Genomic DNA, 16,979 nt, shown 5'->3' on the forward strand with positions numbered 1-16,979 from the left:
TTTGTAACCTGTTTTGAAATGTTATCTGAACACTTGAATATCATTTTAAAAGTCCCTCATGTAATAATAATGACATAACTAATCGTCACCCTTTATCATACTGTAGTTAGTTTTTTTTGGAAAGTATTGATGTTTTAATTGTGTTCTCCTTTTCAATGTTATATTCTGTATACAATATTTGTAGATGTTGATTTTCCTTAATTGATTGAATATTTTTTCAAGGTTTTCATTTTTGCAAATATAGTTCCATATTTCTTAGGTTGATGAGTGCATTAGAAATAAGATGAAAATGTTTCACTAAATGAAATAATAAACGTGTTTCTGGTGTGTATCCCACTGTATGTGGTAAAACCGAGCGTGACCACTAGAGGTCGTCGTTTAGTCACGTACTGGGTGCGGCTGGTGGAAGGTCGTCCTCTAGAAAGGAACACAAAAGGTTGTCATAAATGAAGGTTTCCGTAAAAGGGTTTCATATGTCCGAAGGAATTAGTTTATTTATATTTTAAGTGTAAAACATTTCGTTACGCTTGCATGTTTTGTACAAACGGCGTTCGGAAGATTTGGAAAACGCTCACTTTACTTTCGTCTTCTGACGATAATGGCGGAAAGCAAGGTTGTGTTTTTGGACACCAAAGCACGCAAGATTAAAACACCTCTCCAGGTAAGGGTACATTTACTGTAGCCAGAGGAGAACATTTACTAAACTACCTTAAAATAATTCAAACTGAAATGTACAACGGGAGGACTAAAATTACACTTTTCGTGAAGGCGAGTAGCTGTTGCGCATGCGCGTGGTTCTTATCCTCTGAGAATTAGAAAAATAAGAAATGCGACCCCGAAAGGGAATAAGCGGTAGAAATGGATGGATGGAGAAATGCTGCATGTTACTTATAATTTGCAGGTTTAAGTTTATTTTGAACATGCAAGCATTTAACTAATTTTTTTCTCTTGTAAAAAAAAATCAGATTTATTTAAATCATTAGATATTCGAATTGAAACAAACAAAAAAAGATGGGTTTATTTTATTTTTTTAGTATCATATATTATATAATAATAATATGCAATTAATAATAATATATGTAAGCATATCCTCATCTGCAATAAACCAGTCCAAAGTAGAAAAATCAAAATCAAAAAAGAAACATTGTGTGTGTCCAAAAAGGAGCAACAGCTTATACTGTCCTGCATCATCACTCAGATGCATCAATACAATACATAATCAACTGATACTTTACAGCAGGGGTGTCAAACTCATTTTAGATTGGGGGCCACATGGAGAAAAATCTACTCCCAAGTGGGCCGGACTGGTAAAATCCCTGCACGATAACTTAAAAATAAAGACACCTTCAGATTGTTTTCTGTGTTTAAAAATAGAAGAAGCACATTCTGAAAATGTACAAATCATCCATCCATCCATCCATTTTCTACCGCTTATTCCCTTTCGGGGTCGCGGGGGGCGCTGGCGCCTATCTCAGGTACAATCGGGTACAAATCATAATGTTGTTGTTTTTTTACACTTACATGTTGCGGTTAATAGTATTCTATCTTTATTTGTCGTTATTTATATTTTCTGAATGAATGATGTGATAATGTTCATCAGTCAATTCAATGGTGTTCATTTTCAACCAATCAAGATGAAAAAATATCAAAATCAAATTACAGTATGCCATGTATGTAGTTTGATCATTTTCCTTAATTGATGTACTAACATCATGTGGTTGATTTTGTACATATGTACCATCATCTACAGCAGGGGTCGGCAACCTTTACCACTTAAAAAGCCAATTTTGACCCGTTTCACAAAATAAAGAAAACTATGGGAGCAACAAGACTCTTTTGAAATTTAAAATGAAATAACACAGCGTAAAAAGTTTTTTTTTGCTTTGTGCTATGTATTAACCCAGCCGGGGTCTCAGAAACGCGGCCCGCACCTTAATATGAAAATTTAATATTAGTGCGGCCTGCGAGTTTTATTTTAATGCCGCTTGACAACATCACATTTGCCAACCATCTCAATTTTTCCAGGAGACTACCGAGATTCAGAGCAACCATTCTCTCGACTGTTTGCTGGTTTTCACCCAAACAACAATAATAAGGGCGTTTAGCGCCCTCTACAACCGTAACAAACAGCTTACCAGCCCATGCACATGTTGTATGAGGCTTCTGCAGACACAAATAACCGACTGCAAGGCATACTTGCTCAACAGCCATACAGATTACACTGAGGGTTGTCATATTAACAACTTTAGCACTCTTACTAATATGTGCCACACTATGAACCCACACCAAACAAGAATGACAAACACATTTAAGGGAGAACTTCTGCACTGTAACACAACCTAAACACAACAGAACAAATAACCAGAATCCCATGCATCCCTAACTCTTCCGGGCTGCATTATTCAACCCCGCTACCACCAAACCCCGCCCACCTCAACCGACGCACAATTGGGGGCAGGTGTATAAAGTAGCCTGGAAGAGTTACAGATGCATGGGATTCTGGTTATTAGTTATGTTAATGTTGTATTAGAGTGCGGATGTTCTCCCGAAATGTGTTTGTAACTCTTGTTTGGTGTGGGTTGACAGTGTGGCGCATATTAGTAAGAGTGCTAAAGTTGTTTATATCACAACCCTCAGTGTAACCTGTATGGCTGTTGAACAAGTATGCCTTGCAGTCGCTTGCACGTTGAGTCAGCAGCCGCACACTAGATGTGGCTGGCCGGCCCTCAGATAGCATGGTGTAAAAGCGTACGCGACGACATGGTCGAGAGGAGGTTTAAGGCATTGCCATCACGGCAAGCCCTCAATATTGTTGTCCGGGTGAAAATCTGAGAATGTTATCCTGGGGAGATTTCTGGGAGAGGCACTGAAATCCGGAAAACCTCCCGGAAAAATGGGGGGGTCGGCAAGTATGCAGCTGAGCCACATCAGAGTGAGTCAAGAGCCGCGGGTTGCTGACCCCTGATCTACAGAGATACAAAGAATTGCAACATCCGGTAGACACATGTAGAAGAGCTGTTTCTTTCATTCAAATATTTCAGGTTAATTTTTATACTTAGCAAACTCATCCCGCGGGCCGGATAAAACCTGTTATACAGCCAACACTGTTTGTCTGAAAGCATCTGTAACTGGTCAGACATGGCTGACATAACTCAGCATGTTGATCGTAATTTAAAAATTCAGACCACAATGGAAATAAGCCGTACGTTTGACACCCCTTCTTTACAGTATTAGGTATATTAATATTGTTGCTATTAATTTTTATCCAGATTTTCTCACAATAATAAACCCACTCATCATTTCATTAAATATAAGTTGTATAAATACCCTTAAGATATTTTACTTTTCCTCCTCTTTGTTGTACCTATTTTTTAAATTTTGTTTTTCATTGAATTATGTTATTTGTTGTTTGATTTCCTCATCTAATTCATTTAATTGAATCATCCAACAAACCAATATGCACACCATCTTTTCTTTTTGGTTGTTTTGATGGGAGGAAAAATACAAAAACAATGTACTCTTCTTACTAATTTTTGAATGTTTGATAGTTATTTTTAAAAACATTGGACATGAAAACATATAAATCCATCACTTGAACTTTTCTTAGTTTTGACCTTTTCACTCATAATATGAATCATGTGCAAAAAGCGAATTCTCTTCTTGATTACGCGTGTGCAAGAAATACAATAAGTACTATATAGTTCCATCCATCCATCTATTTCTACCACTTGTCCCGTTCGGGCTCGCTGGAGCCTATTTCAGCTGGATTTGGGCAGAAGGCAGTGTACACCCTGTACAAGCCGCCACTTCATCACAGGGCCAACAGATAGACAGACAACATTCACACTCACATTCATACACTATGGCTTAGTTCAATGGATAAAACCCAACAAATCGCATATGACTGGAAAGCTCAGGATGTCCTCTCCACGAGGGATGTGCGGTTCGATCGGCCACCGATCAGTATTGGACAGCTTTCGTGAAAAATTATGTGATCACCATTGCAGACTTAATGCATTTTATTGCCCACCACAAACGCCAATTCCTTTTGGCGGATATTGTATTTATTTTAAGTCTCCCGGCTGACAAGTGGCAAGCAGCTAATTATATGTCCCCATACACAGTGTGGAGCCGCTCCTGTAAGCTAGTAATGATCACCTCTATCAATTTAAATAAACTACATTTATTTGTATCTTAAGTAACAATTTACTGGAGGACAAGGCTGAACATATTACAGAGACAGGAAGAGAATAAGGAATGAGTTTACAAATGTTGTGTTGACATTGTCCAACACAACACTGTTTGTGCTTACGCACCAAACAGCAGTTCAGAGTACCCACCCTTTTTGGGTACACTCGGGAGTACTGGAAAGTACTCCCTCGGGTGATTCCCTTGTCCTACTGGGGGACTTCAACGCTCATGTTGGCAACGACAGTGAAACCTGGAGAGGCGTGATTGGGAAGAATGGCCGCCCGGATCTGAACCCGAGTGGTGTTTTGTTATTGGACTTTTGTGCTCGTCACAGTTTGTCCATAACAAACACCATGTTCAAACATAAGGGTGTCCATATGTGCACTTGGCACCAGGACACCCTAGGCCGCAGTTCCATGATCGACTTTGTAGTTGTGTCATCGGATTTGCGGCCTTATGTTTTGGACACTCGGGTGAAGAGATGGGCGGAGCTTCCTACCGATCACCATCTGATAGTGAGTTGGCTGCGATGGTGGGGGAGGATGCCGGACAGACCTGGCAGGCCCAAACGCATTGTGAGGGTCTGCTGGGAACGTCTGGCAGAGTCTCCTGTCGGAGAAAGTTTCAATTCCCACCTCCGGAAGAACTTTGAACATGTCACGAGGGAGGTGCTGTACATTGAGTCCGAGTCGACCATGTTCCGCACCTCTATTGTCAAGGCGGCTGATCGGAGCTGTGGCTGCAAGATAGTTGGTGCCTGTTGGCGCAGCAATCCTAAAACCCCTTGGTGGACACCAGCGGTGAGGGATGCCGTCAAGCTTAAGAAGGAGTCCTATCGGGTCCTTTTGGCTCATAGGACTCTGGAGGCAGTGGACAGGTACCGACAGGCCAAGCGGTGTGCAGCTTCAGCGGTCGCGGAGGCAAAATTCGGAAATGGGAGGAGTTCGGAGAAGCCATGGAAAACGACTTCCGGACGGCTTCGAAGCGATTCTGGACCACCGTCCGCCGCCTCAGGAAGGGGAAGCAGTGCACTATCAACACCGTGTATGGTGCGGATGGTGATCTGCTGACCTCAACTGCGGATGTTGTGGATAGGTGGAAGGAATACTTCGAAGACCTCCTCGATCCCACCAACACGTCTTCCTATGAGGAAGCAGTGCCTGGGGAATCTGTGGTGGACTCTCCTATTTCTGGGGCTGAGGTCGCTGAGGTAGTTAAAAAGCTCCTCGGTGGCAAGGCCCCAGGGGTGGATGAGACCCGCCCAGAGTTCCTTAAGGCTCTGGATGCTGTGGGGCTGTCTTGGTTGACAAGACTCTGCAGCATCGCGTGGACATCGGGGGCGATACCTCTGGATTGGCAGACCGGGGTGGTGGTTCCTCTCTTTAAGAAGGGGAACCGGAGGGTGTGTTCCAACTATCGTAGGATCACACTCTTCAGCCTTCCCGGTAAGGTATATTCAGGTGTACTGGAGAGGAGGCTACGTCGGATAGTCGAACCTTGGATTCAGGAGGAACAGTGTGTTTTTCGTCCTGGTCGTGGAACTGTGGACCAGCTCTATACTCTCGGCAGGGTTCTTGAGGGTGCATTGGAGTTTGCCCAACCAGTCTACATGTGCTTTGTGGACTTGGAGAAGGCATTCGACCGTGTCCCTCGGGAAGTCTTGTGGGGAGTGCTCAGAGAGTATGGGGTATCGGACTGTCTTATTGTGGCGGTCCGCTCCCTGTACGATCAGTGCCAGAGCTTGGTCCGCATTGCCGGCAGTAAGTCGAACACATTTCCAGTGAGGGTTGGACTCCGCCAAGGCTGACCTTTGTCACCGATTCTGTTCATAACTTTTATGTACAGAATTTCTAGGCGCAGTCAAGGCGTTGAGGGGTTCCGGTTTGGTGGCCGCAGGATTAGGTCTCTGCTTTTTGTAGATGATGTGGTCCTCATGGCTTCATCTGACCGGGATCTTCAGCTCTCACTGGATCGGTTCGCAGCCGAGTGTGAAGCGACCGGAATGAGAATCAGCACCTCCAAGTCCGAGTCCATGGTTCTCGCCCGTAAAAGGGTGGAATGCCATCTCCGGGTTGGGGAGGAGACCCTGCCCCAAGTGGAGGAGTTCAAGTACCTAGGAGTCTTGTTCACGAGTGAGGGAAGAGTGGATCGTGAGATCGACAGGCGGATCATTGCGGCGTCTTCAGTAATGCGGACGTTGTACCGTTTCGTTGTGGTGAAGAAGAAGCTGAGCCGGAAGGCAAAGCTCTCAATTTACCGGTCGATCTACGTTCCCATCCTCACCTATGGTCATGAGCTTTGGGTCATGACTGAAAGGATAAGATCACGGGTACAAGCGGCCGAACTGAGTTTCCTCCGCCGTGTGGCGGGGCTCTCCCTTAGAGATAGGGTGAGAAGCTCTGCCATCCGGGAGGAACTCAAAGTAAAGCCGCTGCTCCTTCACATCGAGAGGAGCCAGATGAGGTGGTTCGGGCATCTAGTCAGGATGTCACCAGAACGCCTCCCTAGGGAGGTGTTTAGGGTTCGTCCAACCGGTAGGAGGCCATGGGGAAGATCCAGGACATGTTGGGAAGACTATGTCTCCCGGCTGGCCTGGGAACGCCTCGGGATCCCCCGGGAAGAGCTAGACCAAGTGGCTGGGGAGAGGGAGGTCTGGGTTTTCCTGCTTAGGCTGTTGCCCCCGCGACCCGACCTCGGATAAGCGGAAGAAGATGGATGGATGGATGCATTTGAAATAAGGCTGTGAAAAAACTTCTCCCTTCGAGGACAAATGAGCATATTAGTTTGTGCTTCTTAAAACCAACTAAAACAAGTGTTTACCATACATTCAATATTTGAGGCCCTCTTTTTTTGAACCAAACTACATTTTTTGTCTCATTGGACACTTTGAGACTTTAACATGAAAGAAGCAAGAAAAAACACACATTTATTTGCTTTTGTCTCTCTCAGTGTCCGCATGACCAATTACGCAAATTAGAATGTGGTTTTATATCTACTAATGTCCACCACCACAGATATATTACAATGTTGTGGCAAACATAATTAAACATTGCATATGCAAATAATTTAGTTCCAGCCAACCCGCTGTCACTGTTTACGTGTCCACAGGAACCTCAAGGAGAGAGTTACGTAATAAAACCGCGGCCCAGTTGCTTGACTCCTGCTGTGACTTGACCCTCCATAGCGGGCTTTACGAAACCACAAGGTAACATTCCTTACTTCTTTTTTTATCCATACTGTTGCGTATCCAAAGAGCTGGCAAATTGAAGGGATGCATGTGGAGAGCAGCACATCTGCGCTCCTGAGGGAACTGAACTTGTGACCTCTGAGGCAAGAATGTGTTGTCAAATGTGTGCAGTCATGATGCTATGTGGCCATGTCAAACATTCTTTTTTAAGAGGGAAATGTTGTCCTCTGTCCAATAAAAGTCAGATTATATACATCCAGCACATATAGTTACATTCAAAATAAGTATTTGGACAGTGACAGGACGGTCAGTGTACAGTAGGGGTGGGCGATATGGCCTTTTTTTAATATCTTGCTATTTTTAGGCTCTATCGCGATACACGATATATACCTCGATATTTTGCCTTGGCATTGAATGAACACTTGATACATAAAATCACAGCAGTATGATGATTCTATGTGTCTAGGGGTGTAACGGTAGGGAGGGTCTAGGACGTCAATCATTTGTCTAAAATCTTCATCCTCCACCATTGATAGTCGCCTCATGTCAGTTAGCAACATCTTCAGGATAGCATCATTCAATGCAGCCGCTTGCTGTGGTGTGCACACATTCCTTTGTACAAAGTCTCTAGTGCTGCCTTGTTTCTTTCTGAAATGAGAGAAACCATATTATGAACGTACATAGTAGCATCATTTACATGTAACTCAATACATACCCAGTTGATTTAATTAATAATTTCTGACGTAATAGACAAATACGCCACCACATTAAAAAAAACAGCTAAATTAAAGAAATGGACATTGGAATTGCAGAATACACCAATAACAACACAGAAATGTAATTCATCAGATCAAAACTGGATCAGATATAGTACACGTTTCTGTTCTGAACAATGAAGGATTCACTTTAGGCTACCTCTGAATAATAGCATGAAATATTCCAGCACCTTCATAACATTTAGTTATACTAAAGCGTCACTCAAGTCTAAATAGATTTATATACCTTTATTGATCCATTATGAAACCAACCTGAGATATTTCTGTCAGTTACGTTTATACGTGCGTTTTCTCTCTGAAAACAAAGTCAAATGTGCCGGAAAAACATTGTCAGCCCCGCGTTGCAACAAAGACATAACGTTAAAGTTACTCACAAAAAAAGCTGAACTTATGAATGAATGCCTGTTGCGACTCAAAACAATACAGAAAATGAAGTCACAGCAGTATCCAAAAAGTTCCCAACACTCGTAAAGTTAATACACAACAGTTGCTGCTGCGCTTCCAGAAAAAATCTCCTCGTTCACAAAAGATTAAAAAGACACAACGACGGACACAACGGATCAATATACTCGGAATATTGACTTAAAAAAGTTACGTACCGTGAGTTCTTCCCTTCATCTTCTTCAGGTGCTGCCGAGGTAATGTCCTTCCGTGCCACGCGACGTCCATTTTGCACATTTTGCAGGAAATGTCTTCTTTGAAGTCTTTAAAGTAAAGTATTCCGACACTTTTGACGACTTAGAGCGTACACTTTTCTCCATTGAAGCAATAACCTCGAGATGTTTCTCCGCTGAACTATCGGTGCTGTTTCCTTCCGCCATTTTTCGAACGTTTCCATAAAGGAGACGGCGTGGTCACCTGAGCTGCACATGACACATCATTGGCTGGCTCACTGCCACCTCATTAGACTTAGCCTCAGCGCAGCCCTGGCGCTGTTTTGTACTGTTTTTGTACATATTTTGATTATTGTTTTTCAGCTGTTTGTAAATGTTGCAGTTTATAAACATTTAGGGGGAAAAAAACAACAATTTATAATAAAAAAAAAATGCCTCCGTGCATGCTCATTGCATACCTTCAACGAATCGATGACTAAATTAATCGCCAACTATTTTTATAATCGATTTTAATCGATTAGTTGTTGCAGCCCTAAATATATGTGTATATATATATATATATATATATATATATATATATATATATATATATATATATATATATATATATGTGTGTGTGTGTAGGTCAAAAAAGTATCACTAACACAGATTTAGACCGATTTTTGAACAATATATACATTTTTTATACACACTTGTGTGTGTGTGTGTGTGCGTGTGTGTATATATATATATATATATATATATATATATATATATTAGGGGTGCAACGGTACATGTATTTGTGTTGAACCGTTTCGGTACGGGGGTTCCGGTTCGGCACGCGGGCGCACCGAACGTGTTTGTAAGTAAAGTCTTCACAAGCTGCTCTGCTTTCTGCCTCCGTTTCAGCAGCAAGCATTGTACCACCCACACAACCATCTGATTGGTTACATTCAAAGCCAATCAGCAGTGCGTATTCGACAGTGATGTAGTCAATGCTTCAGCGTTGAGCAGATATTCGTTTAGCAGGGGAGCAGCGGACAGGGTACTCTCCCCAAATGATAAAAAACACTTCCCAGTCACAAGTATTACAAACATCACTTTGAGCCCGTTGACCTTCTAGAAACTTAAACTGCAGCTCAGCTAGCTCGCAGTATAGGCTTAAGGTGAAGGCTAATTAGCTTTTAGCGTAACATTAGCTCATTTTGCTGTGTGTGAAGTGAAGTGAATTATATTTAGATAGCGCTTTTCTCTAGTGACTCAAAGCGCTTTACATAATGAAACCCAATATCTAAGTTACATTTAAACCAGTGTGGGTGGCACTGGGAGCAGGTGGGTAAAGTGTCTTGCCCAAGGACACAATGGCAGTGACTAGGATGGTGAAAGCGGGAATCGAACCGGCAACCCTCAAGTTGCTGGCACGACCGCTCTACCAACAGAGCTATGCCGCCCACATGTGCGTGCGTGCGTATATATACATACATACACATATATAAATATGTGTGTATATATAATGTATTGTTTTTTCTTGTTGCACTTAAAGTACGATTTAAAATTTTCCATATTATATATAGTCTGCCATAATCAAGGATTAGATTAGAATATAATAAAACAATCTTTATTCACATTATATTAAATGCTTCATGATTTATGGTTGCCAATACTGGCCTGTGCTTGAAGAACAATACAATTATTAGTAAGTACTACAAACAAAACTATGGAGAAATGTACCCACATAAGCCACGTAGCAGGTAAAACACTTTTGTTAAAGATAAATCACAAATTGTTGCAATTTGTTACCAAATACAGTCATTTTACTTCCACGAGTTGACATTAGATGGGTGGTCTTAACTCCGCTAATATTTGGCATCAATCCAAGCAGCTGTGTGGGCGTCTACGTATCTACTTGTTATCTATACACATGTGCACAACAGGGGAGATGGTTAACTTATGAGCTTACAGTATGCGTGTTTGCGAGAATGTCAACGTGTTGGCTCAGTGACATCAGTGAGTGAGTGGGCGAGTAAAGAGAGAGAGGAGCGATGCGCTGCGTAGTAAAGTGATGAATGGGTCCTGTTGTGTCCTGCAAAACTAATAATAAAGCTACCAGATTGTCACAAATCGGCGATCTCGAATTCTAACCGGAAAAAAAAAATCTTAGCAGACCCGTTGTGGGGTAAAGTGAACTGAAAGGAACGTCTCCCCTGTGCTCCTCTACTGCGGTCTGCACCGGAACGAACGGCAGGATAGGTGTAAAAACTACATTATTACCTGTCACTCTTTATAACTCATTGTGCGTATATGAATGCTCATTATTGAAATGTTTACCTAAGTTTGAAGCAAAGGTGGCAATACTAATCAGCTCTGTAGTCAAGGCCACACAGCGGCACTTAGATGAAAGAACAGTACCGTTAGTTTTCAAATGCAGTATAGTACCGTTTTCAATCCAGCACCCCTCTCCCGACACCCCCGGAAGGCAAAATGTTAGAAAATGGATGGATGGATGACTACTGTACACTAATATCTGCTCTTTTACCCAAATGATACTAAACTGATGATGAAGAGGAGAAATGTGTCACTCATGCTCATGATTCTCATATGTATCAGGACAAAGCATCAAATGTGTAATGAATCACCGCCAGTTTACACACATTTTGGTAGCTCAATAATGGCTCCATGGAAGGCAACTGTGGGCGGAGCCTTTATTGTGACTTCACACGGAGAGGTATAAGAGAGTGCCACAAACAAAACAGCAGCATGACCACACAGCTCAGTGCAGCTCTGGAAAATATGTCCTCTCACGTCACTATTTTACTTCTCGTCACAATTTTGGCTTCTCTGCAAGGTGGTGAGTGCACTTTTATAATCTTTTTTTTTTTTTTCTCTATTCAGGCTAAGGGGGACGTACAGTACATGCACACAAAGGCTCACCTGCCCTGCATACACCTCACAAGTGGGTCACTTACTGTATCAGAGGCAAAGGCCAGAGATATACTTTTATTTGTGTTTTATATGTGCTGGTTACGAAGCATTACCTGTAACTCACAAACGGCATGTACAGTAAGGTGCGTCTTCACGCTATACTGCTGTATAGCAGACTTTTTTTGTGCTTATAGTACATCTTTGCTCGATTAATTGCCACAATTTTAGTAATGTTATTTTACTATATATACATGATTTTTCCTTGATTGATTCTTTTATTAGTATATTGCACAGTTCAGTACATATTCCGTACAATTGACCACTAAATGGTAACACCCGAATAAGTTTTTCAACTTGTTTAAGTCGGGGTCCACGTTAATCAATTCATGGTACAAATATATACTATCAGCATAATACAGTCATCACACAGGTTAATCATCATAGTATATACATTGAATTATTTACATTATTTGCAATCTGGGGGGTGGGATGAGGTGCTTTGGTTGATATAAAAGGGATTTTTTTTTTTATGTTAAATTTTAAATGTCAATGTTCAATTATTTCACAGGTGTACAGTATACTGGCAATGCACATATTCAACAATACCCTAAAGCCGAAGAGGATATAAAAAGTCCTTAATTTTTCAAAGGGCGCAAAAAACTTTGATTTATGTATTTTTCTGCTTAAATCTCTAGTCAATTTCAGTCATAAAGAAAAATACCAAACATGTATGGAGTTTTTTTCATCAAAAATTTCACAATTGTAAATTTGCATACATTTGCACAACATGAGTTATTGTACTCATTTAAACCTGTGACATTAGGCATTCAAAAGGGTTGAAAAATACATGTGTGATATGTTTTTTTAGGACTTAATTATTTTTTTATTTTTAGAAATTTGAGAGAGAAAAAATATGAATCAAAATAATTGTAGGTCCTTCAAAAAATTGAAGAATTTTATGCCCTGTGTGATTTTAAATCAAAAATAAAAATCCCCAGATGGTTGATTACTTTTATGACCTGTGGGAGTCTATCTTGGAATCAAGTGGGGTTTCCAGCATTTATGTTTTTATTCCTGTTTTAATACCTGCATAAATTATTGTCGTAAATTTTATTTTTTTCCCGTTGTAACTTTTTTTTATTACTTTATCATTACTTTTATTTTTATTTTCTCATTATCATCGTAACAAATGCCAAAATATGATTGCTTCCAAACATTCTACATTTTGTTGTCTGTCAAGTGTGCAATAACAGTATTTTTTGCACATCATCGTCATATTTTCCTACAAATTTTTATATTCTATAAATTCAGTAGTTTCTTGATTTAGCATCTATATAGTAAAAGGGTGCGTTGATGAGCATGAATATCAATATTTGATCTATTTCCTATATATGTGACCAATAATCACGCTGTAACGAAAGGCATTCAGGCCCCAGTTTTGCATTGGATTTTTTATAAATGTGTAGCTTCCTGCCACTAACAGGCTCGGCGGTCCCACTCATGAAGAACCAGGAAGTGAATGCTAGCAATGACGTCCCATTATTGAGGATGAGAAGCAAACGCTGTGCATGCAGCAGCATGCTGGACTCTGAGTGCCATTACTTCTGCCACCTGGACATCATCTGGGTCAACACGGCCAGGTCAATATTTTAATAATTTCATATTTTACATTATTACTGTATATGAAACTGACTTGTTATCATCTGTATTTCTGCAGTAAGACAACCCTTTATGGCCTCGGTGGTACTTTATCACGACGACGAAGATCTGCAAGCAGGTGCGCTTGTGAAAACCTGAAGGATCTAACCTGTGCCAGCTTCTGCCATCACAGGTGAGTACGTGCCTTACCGGACCAATCACATGATATCAAACATTAATTAATGCCCTCTGTGCGGTGTAGGAGCTTGCTTGTGGGGATGTTTGCAAAAGTAAACACATTTTACTATGTAAAAGACAAGGAGTGGTGCTTTCAATTATCATCCTTTGTTGCTATATTAATAGCCGGTGTTATTTTGCACGCCACTTGCCCTCCAGGCAGAGATCACCAACATAAAACCGCTGAGGTCACACAGGTTTCTATTGAAGTTGACTCAGCGAGTAGGAAGCGTGTCAAGTAAACACGGGTTTGGAGCAAATGTTTCAAGCAATGTTAGAGAAATAACATCACAGACTCGAAATGATAGTATGCGAGTACCTTGAAGGTTTGATACTATGCGAGTACCTTGAAGGTAGAAAAGCGCTATGCAAGTCCAACCCATTTACCATTTACTTTTACCATTATTGAAAACTCTTGGCGGTGATGAATGGAGGGTGGTGGGGGGCCCAAACACCACCATACTTTTCTCACATTCTTCATCATAGTGCTGGCCCTTTTGTTATATCTGAGAACAGTCATTGGCTGTGTCATCAACCAACTTTGTTTCCATCAACTGATACTTTTCTCTCTTCAAAACTACTAGGGACAGCCTGTAAGCACCACATTACACTTGATTGTTTGCCTTACAGTAGCACTGTGGTGCATTTAATGGCACATGGACTCGAAGGCTCTTGTTGACCTTGATTGTACTAATACTGTATGCTGCAACTTTATTTGGCTCTACAGTTGCTTTTTTAGCTGCCGTACTAAACAAATAATCTAAAACCGAGACAGTGTTTGAAAACTAAGATATATTTTTGGTGAAAATTTTTGTCTAAAACTAAATTATATCATGAAAACTAAAGTATCATTGTATAGGAATAGTCAACCCTTGTCTAGTAAGACTAAATAAAACTACCATCCCAATTACATGTGCCTGTGTTGAGTCTTTTCACAATAAAATTCTGAACAAAGCTGTCGTTAATACAAACAATCGTTTTTCAATAACAATGTCTGCATATTGTTGCTGAGGTATTGTGCTGAATAACTAGGACCAAGACTTGAACGCAACTGTCATTGGTAGAATTATGTGACGAAAAAAACATAGCAAAGCAAAAACACTTGAGGCCCTGAACGTTTTTAGGAGGGAACGGTAAACTAATGTATGGTTTCAATTCAGCCTTTCATCCACACAGCAACAGCGTTTTAGGTGGACTGAAATGATCGTTTTTTAAAAACGTGCATTCTAAACATGAAGTCTGATAATGCAGCGTTGTCGTTATTTTGTGGATAAACAAACTACTACTTTTTGATAACGATGACGTCATCATGCCGTCATGTGACCAAGAAAAAAAGAGAAGGCATACAGCTCTGCTAACAACGATGAACAACAAAGCTGTTTGCACTGTAATTATTGCAACAAAACCTCTGTATCTCTTAGCAAGACATGCAGCACAGATGCATCCACGATTATTAATACACACATCATTATTTCAAATACTACCATCATGTCAAGCTTTTTCGTTCTTTTATCCCTGGTGGTGTATTGTTCCATGATTCTGCCTTTCATGGCAGAGGACATAGGTTGCGTGAGGAAGGGAATCCTTTTGTAATAAATTAAGCCTAGGTCATTCATTTTCCTAAAGAGACAATTTAACCTATTCGGCATCTTAAGGTGAGCTTTCCTGTAATAGCATAACTAATTCCCAAGTAAATTGCAAGCTTAAAATAAAAGCCTTATTTTGTTTACCCCCACACACAGATCCGGGTAGCAGTTCCAAAATGGACTGAGAAGGAAACTTAAGGCTCACCAGAGAGAAGATGTGCCAAACTTCCACAAAACAGCTCAAAGAAAAAACAACGCTCCTTAGATGGCGAGGCAGAAAACAAGCTGGCAGATGCGTCCATGCAGGAAGGCGGATGGACCACGTTCTGGAAACGAGTGAAAGGTGCAAAAAGACCGAGGTCTGCGGACACATCACTCAAAGAGAACGCTTTGCCTCCAGTGTCAAAGTGTCGCTGCATCCTTCCGCTGGTGTAAAGAGAATGGACAGAATTTAATTATTGGGAAAAGCAGAGTACAGAAATGATTTGCCTGTTCAGGGGACTGGTAAAATATGTTGTAACACCGCATAAACAAGACACAGCTAGTCATTATATCACCACCGTTTGAGGAAGGCCCTTTTAATATTTATGTTCTTTTCTAGACACACTCCAAATTATTGTCCAAAATTTTCTCAGAAGAGTGGAAGTTGCTATAGCTGCAAGAGGGACACACATCCTGTTATGTCCTGGAAAGGCCTCCCAATACATTTGTCCATATGATGTATGAGTATGCAGCATATATGAAACAAACTTCGTAGCAAGCTCCATCTATTTTCTTGACCCGAATAAACTGTCACCCTAAAACATTTTGTGGTTGCTTGTTTGTTTTCAACTTTGATTTATCCTGTTTGCTTGAGGAAAATGTACTGCGTCAATGAGCAAAAATCACCGACAGGGTCCCATAGGACTTCACGGGGGAGTAGCAAACACATCTGTGACTTCAAAAGGAGGCCCAGGATGGATGAATGATCCAGGAATGCACGAGTGAATCAATAATACGTTGACTTGCTATTCAGAGCCGGTGTTGTCACAAGGATCCCTGGAAAGAATGCAGTGTTTTTTGACATCGCTTAAAGGCTTGAAAGAGAGGTACAAAACTGCCTGTCCCCCCGCGTTTCCCTGCAATGGCTTACCGTACGTGCATGCGTGAACGTGCAAGCGAATGAGCCGCAGGAAAATTAACGGTGATTCACGTAATTAGGTCAACAAGAATTACCCTGCTTTTGCCGTTACTGAAGGTGTTGGCTAATGGCTCACACAAAAGCTGTTCCGGCTTCTTTGCACAACTTTCTGACATGTCTTTGACTTTTATGTTGGACTGACACCCCTAAAAAGCATCTTTGTCTTTTCTATAAACATTCCCTAGAATGCGTCCGCAGGACAAACGATGCAACTGTGAAGAACGGTTGGGAGATACTGTATTTGAGGTAGCACTTTTATTTGCATGACTATTTTACCTTCCACATTCTTCAGGTTTATCCTGTTCACAGTAGCGGGCAGCGGGAGCCTATCCGAGCTGACTTCAGGCAAAGGTTGGACGACATCCTGGACAGGTTGCCTGGACACATAGAGAAACAGACAACCTTGTGGAGACCTGGTCAGAAGTCAGGTGACTCAATATTCACAGTATTCATATTTACAGTAAATCTAGTGACTAGACTGTCCCTTTTTGTTTTGTCATATTTAATAACATGCCATTAATTACAAAACATTACTGCAATAATCATACATAAATGCAGATAAATCACAGTATTTATTTTGATGAGGGCTGCAACGATCAATCGATTTGAAAAAAAACATGGATTTGAGTGTAACTAATACAAATTTATAAAATAGGGACTGCATAGAGT

At 41.0% G+C, this 16,979-nt stretch overlaps 1 protein-coding gene across 2 annotated transcripts; it reads left to right on the top strand.

The window, feature by feature from the left end:
* The first annotated feature begins 379 nt into the window (after positions 1–379).
* LOC133562160 (endothelin-2) lies at positions 380–15,935 on the top strand. Of its 2 annotated transcripts, XM_061916086.1 has the most exons (5): positions 380–661; positions 11,640–11,700; positions 13,153–13,309; positions 13,387–13,500; positions 15,287–15,935. In XM_061916086.1, the coding sequence occupies exons 1-5, from the start codon at positions 599–601 to the stop codon at positions 15,294–15,296; spliced, it is 405 nt and encodes a 134-aa protein (XP_061772070.1). In that variant the 5' UTR covers positions 380–598; the 3' UTR covers positions 15,297–15,935. The 2 variants fall into 2 exon arrangements, with proteins under 2 accessions (XP_061772070.1, XP_061772069.1); XM_061916085.1 differs by lacking the exons at positions 380–661; positions 11,640–11,700 and adding an exon at positions 9,623–11,595.
* The last annotated feature ends 1,044 nt before the right edge of the window (positions 15,936–16,979 follow it).

This window comes from Nerophis ophidion, linkage group LG11 (assembly GCF_033978795.1).
Source record: "Nerophis ophidion isolate RoL-2023_Sa linkage group LG11, RoL_Noph_v1.0, whole genome shotgun sequence".
Taxonomy (NCBI): domain Eukaryota; kingdom Metazoa; phylum Chordata; class Actinopteri; order Syngnathiformes; family Syngnathidae; genus Nerophis; species Nerophis ophidion.

Bases quoted from the DNA above. Each gene is read 5' to 3' on its own strand.
- LOC133562160 (XM_061916085.1), top strand. From the start codon at position 11,424: ATGGAAGGCAACTGTGGGCGGAGCCTTTATTGTGACTTCACACGGAGA. The intron at 11,596-13,152 runs GTGAGTGCACTT...TGCCACTAACAG, and splicing joins TTTGGCTTCTCTGCAAGGTG to GCTCGGCGGTCCCACTCATG. The intron at 13,310-13,386 runs GTCAATATTTTA...GTATTTCTGCAG, and splicing joins ATCTGGGTCAACACGGCCAG to TAAGACAACCCTTTATGGCC.